The 13701-nt window shown below is 37.1% G+C and overlaps 1 protein-coding gene across 2 annotated transcripts in view; it reads right to left on the minus strand.

The window, feature by feature from the left end:
- The window catches only part of LOC134171451 (macrophage mannose receptor 1-like), a 30523-nt gene that overhangs the window by 4595 nt on the left and 12227 nt on the right, over positions 1-13701 (minus strand). For both annotated transcript variants that reach the window (XM_062633674.1, XM_062633673.1), the window contains exons 14-27: positions 13464-13551; positions 12662-12806; positions 12169-12204; positions 11911-12080; positions 11375-11442; positions 9643-9743; positions 8329-8471; positions 6959-7073; positions 5643-5791; positions 4607-4709; positions 3682-3914; positions 1941-2106; positions 848-1000; positions 487-603 (exon numbers count right to left, since the gene is read on the minus strand). In XM_062633674.1, coding sequence (XP_062489658.1) covers positions 487-603; positions 848-1000; positions 1941-2106; positions 3682-3914; positions 4607-4709; positions 5643-5791; positions 6959-7073; positions 8329-8471; positions 9643-9743; positions 11375-11442; positions 11911-12080; positions 12169-12204; positions 12662-12806; positions 13464-13551 — 1787 coding nt within the window. The remainder of the gene's footprint in view (positions 1-486; positions 604-847; positions 1001-1940; positions 2107-3681; positions 3915-4606; positions 4710-5642; positions 5792-6958; positions 7074-8328; positions 8472-9642; positions 9744-11374; positions 11443-11910; positions 12081-12168; positions 12205-12661; positions 12807-13463; positions 13552-13701) is intronic.

A 13701-nucleotide genomic window follows, 5' to 3' on the forward strand; every position in this document is an offset into this window, starting at 1 on the left:
ATGTACCCTGAAAGTCTCACATAATTGCAGAATTGCCGTAATATACAAACCAGGATCAGATTTGTAGTTAAAAAACAATAAAAAAAATAAGAAATGTTGCCCTGCTGTCCCGTGTGGTTTAGAAACGTATTTCAATTTCAGGTTGCCTCATCTTTTAACTACAAGGCAACATTTTTCTTAAAAGACTAACACTGGTTATATGTCAAGAAATTTGAGTAAAAAAAAGCAACAGGAAATGTTTTAATCAACTGCAGTGCTAAGCTAGAAAATTTTACAGACAGAAATATACTCTAATCACAGTAAAGATACAGAAAGTGCGGTTTTAAGAATTTTAGCAGAAAAGTTATTAAACATATAACAGTTGATTTCTCCCTGATTATTTGTTTAATATTAATGTATTAGTATTAAGTATGTTAGTGTTATTTAGTATTCCCTCTGTTTATTTAGTGTTTATTTTCACCTCAATATGCATTGTGAAACAATTACCATCAATATTTTTGAACAATCCTATCCAAAACTTTCTGAAGTCACTTGCAAGTGGAGACAAATAAAGTAAGAGAAAGTCCATTTCAGCAGAATCTTCTATGGAAACCAGAGAAGCACCTAAAAATATTAATTAAATATTACATCCAATTTCAGCAAGATTTTCCATTAGAAATTAATTATCTCAGAAAACATTCATGACATATTTCATGATCAGCCTTTTCATACAGTTGAAAAGCTTGATAATAAATTTAAATTAGCTGTAGATTGTAATTGATATACATACACACATCTCTTCGTTCCGGATTAAAAAGTCAAGCACACAAACAATCTGTAAAATATCCTAATGAAAAAAGGCTCTTACCCATTTGAATACACGCCATGGATGCATCAGGCCAGCTTTCCTCAGAAGTGGTGTGAACATAGTAGCAATGACCACGGAAGGGAATCCATGATCTGCCACGCTTCGGTTCAGGACAGTTTCCAGGAAGCTGTGGTGGTTCACTAGGGATTAACTCTATTAAAAAGACACACAGGTTTCAGTGAGGTCTTAAAAGCCAAGGCAAAAATGTATTCTTGCACTGCTCGCCAGCCCTACCAGTTTGACAGTGATTCCAGAAAAGGCACTATCCCATAGACTTAAATAATCATAAAAGATTAAACTAACTGGTAATAAACTATACTGGTTGGAGCTGGTTCTCCAGTCTGCTAAGGAAGGCTTACAGCAGTCTAACTGCAATTGTGTTCAGCAAGGCAATTTTTCCTTAAACTTGCGAAGCAGAATGAAGAATGGTCAGTATACCTAAAGGATCTCAAAGCACCCTAAGCCAGTGGCTTGTGTAGCAGTTTGTAGCAAAGGCGGTCAGAGAAGCTGTCTGTACCCTCCCATATACATACATCCTAAACTATGCAAAAGTAGCCTATTGCATTGCCTGATCAAAGCCAAAGCAGAGCTTGGATGAATATAAAATTTGTTCTGAAGTATGGTGCAGAGATCCTAACTTTCATATATAATTTAAAATATCTTGGAAATTACATGCAATATTTGAGTTCTAATGTATCTCAACAGAAGCTTCCCAGGATCTTATCCTTTAAACAAATCAATTTAGCTGCTACCTGAGAGAAATTTCTTATCTCCAAATATTATGAAAGATACTTTTAAATATAAAAATAAATTTGCAGGTCTTGACAACCAAGGGTGCAGAAAAGAATTATTGAACGTGGCATGAAATATTGCAGTTGTCTTTATGATGTGCATATGCTGACTGGCTTGTGAAATGAAGTGTCTGGAAATCACTCAAGACAGCTTGGATCTGGGAGTTCTTCTGTAATGAAAGCAATAGCTTATCACAAGGCATGCACTATCTATCACAATCTTTGCACCTGTGGGAAAGCTACGTTCAAATAAATATTAAGTTCTAGCTTCCCAAACCACATTTCTTCCATTTGCCACTTACCATTGGATTGTTTACAGATCGATAAAAAGGTTTCATTGCAAGATGCTGTTTTCCAAAACCCATCCATATCCAAATAGACACAGGCTGTGTTCTTATTTGGTTCTCCAGTGGCCCAGTTATGATACCTGCTCCTCCTTCTATCTGACCATATGTAACGGCCACTAGTCTAAAAGCAAATAACAATAAAGATCATGTCACTTACAAGCATCAGATTGAAAGAACATTAAGATTCCACATGAAGGTATATAAAAATTACGAAAAAATCAGAACCACAGTTTCTTGCACAAAATAAATTAGTCCTCTGCCATGAAAACATACCCGTCTGGCCCAGGCTTCCACTCTCCACAGCAATTAGGGCAGTGGTCCTACAGACATTCATTTAGTGCACAACCTACATTATGCAATATACACTGCTCATCTCATGAGCTAAATGGACAAAGGTCTGTGAAGTAACAAATGTGAATATAAAGTTGAAGATTTTATCAAAAGAGTCCACATATACACACATATCAAATAAAGATTGAAGAGAAACCACTGTTAGTATTCCTCTGACACAGCCTCCTCTCTATTTTTAGAAACAAATACAAAAAGTAGAAGTTCCACTGGAGAGAAGAACATTGATGACATTTCTCATGGGACACACACCACAGACCTCTGCCACCCATGCTAACAGGGTTTATTCTAGGCTTCTAGTTCTTGCAAGAACCATCTACGGAAGATAAACTACACATATGGGGGGTTTTCAGTGGATTTCACCACTATTAGCAGAGGATGACCAACATGAGTCACATCCATGGCTCCTGTCACCTACATCCTGTGCAGCCTAACTCCTTCTTCCTGTGTTCTTTGGAGTCAGGCTCCCATCCAGTTCTTTGCGCCACTTCTTTTCCTGTCATTTTGACTTTGAAGTCCTTGGCCAAGTTTCATCCCAGGTTCCTGTCTAATCCTAGTTCCCCAGTGCCTGCTCCAGCTGAAGTGAGGCACCAGTTCCTCTCACTTAAGCACCTGTGTCCTCTCTTAATCCTGTGTTCCACCAAGCTTCAGCTCTACCTCTCTCCTCTTGATTTCCTTACAACTCTGCTTCTACAAGTATTTACTACGTCTTCTTTTTTTGTGTTCTTTTTACATGCCCCTAATAGATGTTTCCCCTTTCAGACCTTCCCACTCTTCATGGACTGAGTTTGTTGGCAGTATTTCTCAAGACACTAGCTTCATCTCCAAAAACCAGCCCAAGGTGTCCTCATTGCCAGAGGTCTGTTCCTGCCTCTACACTGCCCCTTCTCATTTGTCCTATTGCCCATCACAAGCTGTTGTAGTGCTAGGCTGTGAATTAAACCAAAACTAGAAATAACCTCACAAAGAACAAACTATTTTTAACCAGTCTTTTCTGTGGTGTGCTCAAAAATGTGTCTTGAGAAACAGCAATGCTCCCCTACATGAGCATGTGGTAGACCATAGCATAGGAAATGGAAACCTCACACCCACTTTTACCACTCAAGCCACTGTCTACCGCAGCTACGTCCTCGGTGGCCTTTGAAACATGGGCTGTGGCAGCGCAGCTCTCCCTTATATTATGGCCAAGCAAAGTTTTGATGTCTGCCACATGTTCATGGATCTGACCAATAGCACTCACACGGGAGCAAAGAGCAGTGGATCCTGTCAACCTCTGAGCAAGAAATATGGCTGATCTATGATAATCTAGGGTAGCAGTATGATTGTCACAAGCACTTGGTGGACTCACCGTGTTGCTGTTAAGACCAATCCATACAGGCTCCCCGTGCTTTAATATTTGTAACCACAGGTAAGATTCAGCATAAGGATCCAAAATGCTGGCAAGTTCTGAAGACTGGTCTCTGCAGTTCTTCTCTGCTTCTTCCCAGCTCATTTTGTAGTTGATGACTGCATAACGGTCATCACCATATTTGTTATAGCCAAACATTGGAACTACAGGTTGGGAGCTTTGCAGTTTGGGATCTGTGATAAGCAAACAGACAAAATGAAAGTCAAATGCTTTATCTTGATTATACATATACCTGGGAGAAGATCTAGTGTACTGGAATAGTCAAGTAATTAAGAAAGGCTGGAATAACAAATTAAGATGTGTCCCAACTATCACTGCAGTGATGAAAGCGCATGTTTTCATCTTCTGTGGCAAAACTTCTTAGTTCTTGTGAGAATGACCTTTTGACATACTTAACTGTATCACCTCTAGGAACATGTCTTGTAAGCTCCAGACTTTCCCAAAGCATACTGCAACAATGTAGGGCATTAAAGGGAATAATTCCTTCACTTTTTCCATGGTATATTAGCATTTGTTTTATTTTTTACAAGGAACAGTTTTTGAAGAATTTATCCCTGTTAAGACAAAGTACTGTTCTCTCTCTCCCTGATCTGATCACTAAAAATGATAAAATACATGATGATCCATAGTTTTTTTAATTTTATTAATTCATTGGTCTAGTCCTTAAAATAGGAAAAAATTAAGTGTTTTTCTCCAAAAAAATTAAATTCGTGCTCATTTTGTTAAAATAACCTGCAGTGCCTGTAACAGTGTCAGATTAATTTCAGTTAAAATAGGGTTGAATACAGGAAAGACATTTTTAATACCAGTTTGACATAATCATTTATGATTCAGCTGTACTAGGAAGTGGTGAAAGAAAACTCACCTGATTTTTTTTGGCATATGTAGCTTTTGCTTGCTTTACAGTCTTCATCTTTCCATTTTCCTGCCTGTTCAATAGGGTTCTTCTTCATAAAGACACAGTCTTCCTAGAGGGTAAATGAGATTCACAAGAAAAAGATGTAGATAGGTAAGAAACACTTCAGCTCCTTCTGGCCATCCAGACACAGCAATCACACACAGACCCACACAGATGAATTGTATGAAGGTCATCTATACGAACTCGAACAAGCAATGGTCAGGAGCAGTAGTATGACAATAATAATTTAGCCTGGATGGCAGCAGAGGTTGGACCTCACAGACCTTTTTCCCATTTTAGCTGAACTCAGGGAAATTCTGTCATGAAAAAGAGAGAAGCTTGGTAAAGCTAGCACAGGAGTACAGAAATAGCGCTATCGAGCAGTATTCTACACTAGCCATTTTATAATTTTGAATAACAGTTTTGCTTTGCAATTAAAAATGTATAGCAGTGCTGAAAATTTCACAGCATGAAGAAAAGAACTTTCAGAATGAAGATTAAAGGGAGAAGATAAAACTAAGGAAGGAAGACCCAGTCTCCTTCATTTGAGGATTTTGTTCAATGAATTCATCTTAATAAGCTCAGCGCCAAGAAATGTACATACTCACAGTCATCTGGGTATTTTCATCAAGCCTAAATAACACTCACCATATCTCAAAATTATATTGTTACTGCTATGTTATGGCTTGTTTGAATCCCTGAGCAGTCATAGTAAAGTGAGAGAAATTTCTCACTTGTCTGAGTTTTGCGTAATGCTTCCAAACCTCTGCTGGATTCATACAGAATCATAACAAAACACAGAAGTTAAGTTAGAAAAAAATGTGTGAAGGTAGATCTCTGACATGAGTCCTCTGGTTTTAAAAAGCAATAGGATTACTAAAAATCTTCATAAAGGAAACTTTACGGAAAATACAGTTGTAGGTACATTACATGAAAATGCATGACATTTTATTCATCTACCAAAGTTATAATGTTTAAGTGATAAACAAATATTAATGTTTACCTTACTATAATAACTTCGGGAACCTTTTGCCCAGTTTGTATAGTAAACCGGGCTTCCATCTGTCCACAAGTATGTGTGCTCCTGATTTATGTCATTCAGTCCAATCCAAGCATCAGTTGCAGCATTTTTTAAGAGGGACATGAGGGAAGCTGAAGGAAAACAGAAAAATTGTACAAGGAGTGAAACTGAACGCACCTTTCCCAACAGTGCAGACTTTAGAGTGCATGGAACCAGGATGATGAGTTTTTGTTTTCTCTTTTTCAATAAGGTGGCAATCTTATGATAAAAAATAAAAATAATACATAGTCATCTGATATTAAAGCCAGAAAAAGTATTTCTAAACTCAAAGTTGGGCAAATTTTTAAGAAAATGTGAATTTATGTGTGCACTCTCCCATGTTGTTCATCCTCTGAGGAAGCAGGGAAAATGTGTTAATGGCAGTACAGAAATTAACATGGGTACACTAAACCTTGGCATGTAGAAAATGAGTCTACAGACTGTGTACCCCCTTTTGTTCTTTGATAACTTCTTTGTAACCAGGCTTGATAACTTCATTTCTAAATAGGCATAACACAAATAAAACTACTTAATATCCAAATATGTATGTACTGGGATCTTATCTTTTTGGAAGGTCAGATGCTGTTTCCCGTAGCTCCTGCCTAGACTGACTTTCCACTTGAAGAATGTCCTTTCTTTGCTATAGAAAAAGTTATAAACCACAGGTACTGATGGGGTGAGCTAGGAGATGGTCCACGTGCAGCCCTCAGGACCTGAGGTATTACATTTCCAGAGCAAACATAAGGCCTCATTAAAATCCTGTAACATGCTGAGCAGCAAGGGCAGGAGGCTGAGGTCCAGCAGAGCAAGGGGAACAGGGGGAAGTGGGGACTCCAGCATCAGAGCTTTCTGCTGCCTGAGGATGTCCTCCACTGACACCCACAACATTTGCCTCAGCAGCTAGGTGCATAGCAATTTGGTTGGGATATTACTCCCTTTTTGTGCTATTTTCACAAGCAAACTTTTTGTTAAAAAGAAAAAGACATTTTATTATATGACAAGCCCCTAATATAAAATCATAATATTTGAGTTCTTTTGTATGTCCTATATTTATCCCAAAGCTATGATTTTGAAACTAGTCAAGACACTAAAACCTATGCAAGCAATTTTCCAAAGGTGTAATTTCTCTTTAAACATAACTTTACATTAATATGGCATAAATAACAGTATATATTTTAGAAGCTATAACACCTGTTTTAATCCGTTTATCAGGAATTACTTTATGTGTCATCCAGTATCAAAACATTGGTACTTTATACCTTGCATTTCCTTTCTTGATATAGTTGCCAGGTTTCCTCCAAAATCAATACAATTGTTCCGTGCAGCGTGCCACGTCAATGTATCATTTTCATTAAAGCCAAACACTTTGAAACACTGAAAAAGAGAAGTGTGCCAAATCTGTAAATGATCATTATAATATAAATTATATAATATAATATAATATAATATAATATAATATATAATATATATATGATATATAATATATAAAATATATAAATTGTCATTATAATTTCTGATGAAAGCTTCTCTGTTTGTAACAAAAATGATAAGCTGGACATATTAAACAAAAAGAGAAGTCAGTTGACTTAACAGTAATATCTGACTTGTCTTTAGGTCTTTCATAAAGAGAAGTTCTATAGTAGAAAACTAATATAAAACCCAATATTTTAGCATACAGTTAGAATATATCAGTCTAATGTTTTAGTAAAACTTATGTTAAAGCTTCTGAGAACACTTCTGAGGTGTGACTTTGTGGGAGGAATACCTAAGAATACGTCGGAAAACAAACAAGTTTAAGATATGTTATTGATGCTGAACATCTCAGCTTCTGTTGCCCTGTTTGACAAGCCAAGTTTTGTTCTCACAGGATAATCAATCACAGAAAGAGAACGATTCTGACATTATAAAGAAAACCAAAAATTTACCATTTCTTGTAATATGATTTAACCAAGATGTCATTAGACAGCTTTGCCAGAGTCAAGCAACCAAAATGTGCTAATTAAAGCATGCAACTGAAAAGTTAATCAGGCAATTTGGGGGCAATTAGCTTTTATAGCTTCATTGATTATAATCTATGGATTTTAAATACATACAGGCTCTTATCCTGAACTTTTGTCTTTTGGGAAGGCTAAGAGTGATCTTACATAATAAAATGTGTTGAAGCTTTATTTAAAAACCTTAACAGATGATTGATTATATAAAAAAAGACTCATAAATTTGCCAAGGGAAGGTGCCTTTGACGATTAAGAGCCAATACATAGTAGGCAAGGGACTAATAAGTGTCCAGGCAACATGTGACAGGCAGACAAGCTCAGTGCAATATATGAGAATATACAACAGCTCCACACAAGTTGTTCAGCCATCCTTGGCAACACAAAACACCAGCAAACATATGACATGAAGTTTTCTTCTGGTACGTCTCATGACCTCCTTAATAACTTCTGTGATCCCAATAGAGGCTATAATTTCTATTTCAGAAATCATACTTTTAGAATCTTCAAATACAATCAGATTTTGTGATAACTGAAAACCCTGGTACAGGGTTTTCACTGATACAGTGAAATCCTCAATCAGATTGTTTTCATTCTGTTATTTTCAAAATACAATATATTGACACTTCATACTGTACCTTGTTGTCAAGGAGGAGCCAGTCTTCTGGACACCCACCCTTCGGTGGTGGTGCAGTGGGAGCAACAGTTGGACGAACAGTAGAATTAAGTCTTTCACAGATGAATAACTCAACGCTGCCACAGTTGAGATCATTCCATGTACCTGAAAGCAGATTAGAATAAAAGAAAAACAAAATGCAACTGAGACTGGCATAAGAAGTGTACTTTCCTAGTATTTCTCTCCCCCAGAAACAATAAGTAATCTTTAAATATGTTCCTCAGAAATATTCAGGTCTCCAGCAAGATATATCATATGAATATTTTGTCTGAGAACAGAAATATTTCAATACTGCAAACTCATATCATTATGAAAGCTGAGTTTTAGTTCAAAGGCTTAGCTCACCTCTGTAAACATCTATAAGACTTATAGAATCACTCTATCTATATAAGGTACTTGATCTTTGTTACCTTACTACCTGAGATTCTCACAGTCTTATAGTGTTCTTGGTAATTTTCTCCCTACAGGAGGGTGATGTAAGAGTATAACATTAACATCATCATCCCTATTTTATGGATCAGGAACTTGGTAATTTTCTCCCTACAGCAGGGTGATGTAAGAGTATAACATTAACATCATCATCCCTATTTTATGGATCAGGAACGAATGAAAAAATGACATTCATTTCATTAGCTGCAGACAGTTACAAGGTAATTATTTACAGCAGAGCAAATCACATCTTATGTTTAATGGAGATATTTTCATAATTCAGTGAAGTTAAGGACATAATTCATCCTATCTTAAGATCTCCCAAACAGGGCATAGCATATGATCCCCGAAGTGTTCATTTCCTTCCATTGACTTCTAATAGAGCCTAAGAAGACTACCTCACCTACAGATTTCGAGGCTAGAAATGCTAAAAAGTAAAAGATATTAACTGCTCCAAAGAAGACTAAGTGCTTGGCCAGTGAAAGCACAATTACTTCCAACTCTCTGTATTAACGGATGTTTGTATTCACTTTAATTAAAATAGTGTATATCATTGTTTAGTAACAAAGACATGCTCAAGTCCTAGATTATTAGGAACTGCACAAATGGTGTTAGACAGCTGATGTCCTTGAAAGATAGTCATAAAATGGACAGAGGTTAGAGGAGAAACAATACTGATTCTATCTGCAGATGGTCTGATGCTTAACTGATTTGTTCACATTAAAATTTTCTGACAAAGCTAAGAATGAAATTGCAGATATAATCCAATGGGTTAAATACACAGAAATGCACACACAGCCCTCCCAAGCCTGTGCTACACCTGCAGACTGAATGGTACAGCACCCACCTGTCTGGGTATACATGACCACACAGTTTTCATCATTATTTGCAAAATTGGGTTCATTTGGAGCCCAGGCAACATAGTTCACTGGAGATCCATCCATCCACCTGAAAGAAGTAATTTAGGGGAATTTATAATTCTTATTTGAATTAGTTAACATTTCTTTGTAAAGGACATAGTTGAGATTTGTATTTTAAGTTTCCTATTATCCTAGCTTATGAACATGTTGTTCTCTGGTAAAAGAAACACAAGACCTTCCACTTTTGAATTAGTCAAAAAATCATTATATCAACTGCCTATTCTGTTGACCTGGACCAGGTCTGAACTAACCATCTCAACTGGTGGTCCTAGCCTTTCTTGGTCTCTGAGCATTGATAGCCTGCAAGAAACACAGCAGTGTGGCACTGGACCTGGCTTTCTGTGGAGCACAGAAACAGAAATCTGAGCCTTGGGTTCAAAAAGCAATACTGGAAGATCTTGTAGGGTAAGAGAGAGCTTTGAACATATGAGGGACCACTTGGAACCATTTTGTTAAACAAAGAAAATCTTTAATATTATGCAGCTATTGTTTTCAGTTGTGCAAAAATCATTTCCTAGTTTGGTGATTCACAAATTTATTCTCAAAAAGTAGCCAAGAAAAAGTGAAAAAGCCTCAGTGTGCTGGAAGGAGGAAAGTCAGGTGGGTAATCTGCCAAGACCAAGAGCCACCAGACATCATCAGCTCCAGGGCAATTTAGTGGTTTTCCAGTTTTGGAGACTAAGCAGCCTTATGTGTGTTTTTGCAAGTGAACTACAAACGAGGAATTCAGCAGGATGCCTGGCTGCTTCCACTTGCAAACCTCCCAAGCTAAATAGGAAAAAACAGTACATAATAAACCAGGAGAAATATTATAAAGACAAATAGCAGCACCACCATCCAGCAGGGAGGAGGACGAAACTGGTGAGGAAGCAACGGAGAACTGTACAAACAACAATGGGTTTTGAGCAATGGGTGTTATGTAGAAAGCAGGAGCCCCAGGAGATGAGACTGTCCAGTCTCTGTGGCTTGTGGCCAAGAAAGACATCCAGAGGCAACACAGGAAAGAATGAAATGAAGATGCTGAGACTCATAAGACCAAGCTTCAAATCCCAAGAGTAGTCTCTATAAAAAGAGACAGGGACTGGGAAGGGAAGAAGAGTGCCACAGGAGATATGTGTCTGTAACTCATCTAAGGCTCCAGAGGATATTTACAACGTTCCCAGGATACTTTGTTTCCCAAGACATCTGTAGAAGAATAATGACTCCATGTAGCTTGAAGCTGTCCTGCCCTTGGCTCTGACAGTACAACCATTTGGAAATTACCTTCCAGACAAATGTTCTCCAGTATTGAAATTTCATCTCTAAAAACCACCATGATGACTCTTCCTGCAGGTTTTGAGGGTTCTTTTTCTTTGATATTTGAATGTTCTGTATCTTCCATCTAACAAAGAAAAGGGGGTGCCCCTGCACTGACTGTGAGTGAACATCTCAGCCTTCCAATACAAAAGCAGAGTATAGAACCAAAAGAGGAGAAAATGGATAATGAAAGTATTATGTGAGAAGTGCTTCCCTGAGGACCAAGATCATATTTTAAAACTTTATGCCAAAACATGTCTGTAGACAGGTTGCGGCTGTCATTGAGCTTCAACAGTCTCTTAGAGACATCCATGCCAAAGATTCACATCATGAGTCTGGCAAACTTAATTGTTTTTTACTTACCCGAATGTCTTGTCAAGGCTCACACTTAAGCCAATATAAAAACTATTTCCCCAGTCTTTATAGAAAGCCTAAACCAAAAAACAAACAAAACAAACAAACAAAAAAGAACTTTAATGAGCTGTAAGAAAGCAAATTTCAAACAAAATAAGCAAGCTCTCAAAAAAATGCTTTGGTTTCAGTTGTACAGTTGCATAGTATGCAGATGTGGAATTCTGTGCCTGAACTGCAAAATGCAGAATTTTCCTCAAAATTCCAGTATTTAAGGGTTTTTTTAAAAGCAGAATGAAATGAAAAAGAAATAGGGCAAGGTTTTTGAAGGCTGCACCCTGAGAGTGTCCTTGAAAAGAAGCTGAGGATTTGTCTACATGTAGCAATTTAGCAAAATAATGATTATGGTAAAGCTCCTAAGCCCATGAAAGGTGGCACTGATTTCTTTTATGATGGGGAACATATTTTGGTATTTCACAAGTCAGTGAAAAAGGTGCCTCAGTGCAGGACAGAACGGTGCATTTTCCTAAATAAAACATGTTTCTTACATATTTCCAAAGAAAATTCTTTTCACTTTCACCCTCAATGACAGCAAGATCACCAGCATTCTTCTTGCAAAAGTCCCTGGCTTTTTCCATAGGCATTTGTTCCTTGCTGAAGTAGTATTCCTTGTGATTATATATTATCCAGTCATCTTCACCAACAACATATTCATCATCTGCAAGGTAAAACGCCAAGTAGTCTGTCATAGAAATTAACATCATTATATGTTAACTAATTTCTGTTATTGGAACTACAAGACTTACTGAATGTAGAAGCAGGCTCTGGTTTCAGTGGTGCTCCTGCAATTTAAATCAACAACTGAGTATGCATCTTAGACATGTCTCAATGAATTATATTTATACAGGTGTTAGCAATTTAATTCCCAGTAATAAAATTGATCTTACTCAATATGCCTATTTTTGTCACACAGTTTCTCAGAATAGCTGAGAAAAAAAGGTGTTATATTCAGCAAAATACCATTTTAGTGCTGATCACAAGTTAAGGATAGAGAAACTATGCCCAAATTTAGGCTTCTGTATCTCACTTCCTTAACCTGCTGCATATACATCCCAAACTTACATGTGTATCGCATGGATGAAGTCACTGTTTCAAACTGCTTTTACTCAAATTAAAATGCATTAAGTATTTCGTTGTGCTCGATAGCACAGCTGGCTCTAATACAGGTAGATAGTGCAATCTGACCTGGAAAAGGTATTCTTATATGCCTTCAAGAGTTGTTTAAGAAAGTTATCTTACCTTTTTTTATTTGACAAACATAGCCTTGCATATGTTCACAAAATAAATCATTCCAATTCATGTAAGTGTAGCCATTAAACACACCACATTTTTCATTTCCATCATAATTGTTTGGTTCTCCGTGTGCCCATTTTTCAAAATTTACCTATAGTGGAAACACAGCCTTGTTACTGTCTCCTGTTAAAGTGAAACAATTGTCTTATATATCATCCTGTTAAAGAAGAATGTACTTCATTTGATCTCGGAGTCTTTCTTGTGCTTTGATGCCAGACCTTGCAACAAGAAGGACATGACCCTTGCGTAGCATGATTTGTCAGTGTATTTATAAGCCCTGTTAGTCAGCCAAGAAGCTGTTGACTTCTTTGTTATCAGGAGACATGAAGTTCTTCTGTCAAGCTTTAGAAAGAAGCATCGAAGTAGCGCCCTCTGATCCCTGGGTTGCTTATTCTGCTCAGATGTTTCAAACTAAGATAATTCATCAGCGCTGTCATAGGGACTTGGGCCCTGCAGACCTCACCTACTTAAGACAGTGAGGGAAACAAAGCCTAGCTTGTGTAGACATACAAACTTATTTTTAACAGGAAATGACAAATGGGAATGTAGAGATTAGTACAACCAGATTTGCTTAGATCAAGAGAAATACTCCATCACCTTTGGTGTTATTTCATTATTCTAAATGTCATACTGTTATCTAAAACTATGAACTATCAAAAGATAAAAACAGGAGAGGTTGAGAGAGCTGTTTGCCAAGACATCCAGTGGAAATTAGACAAAAAGCTGGAAAAATAAATTATTTACTCACTGGTGAGCCATCACTCCATGTAAATCCACTGTCGGAGTCCAAAGCACTTAAACCCATCCAGTAAGATAAGTGAAGATATTCCCTCTTTCTGAATAATTACGAATATAGACAATCAGACAAAGTGCGAAACAGAGAAGGAGGGGGTATATCATTACATTATTCTCATGTTTGACATGTTTTGATGCTTGAAGTATTATTTGAGACATTCATATAAAGTAATCATTTATGTGACAAAAAA

This window comes from Pezoporus occidentalis, unplaced genomic scaffold, assembly GCF_034315485.1.
Source record: "Pezoporus occidentalis ecotype Australia unplaced genomic scaffold, CSIRO_AGI_Poc_V1 ctg40, whole genome shotgun sequence".
NCBI classification, from domain to species: Eukaryota; Metazoa; Chordata; class Aves; order Psittaciformes; family Psittacidae; genus Pezoporus; species Pezoporus occidentalis.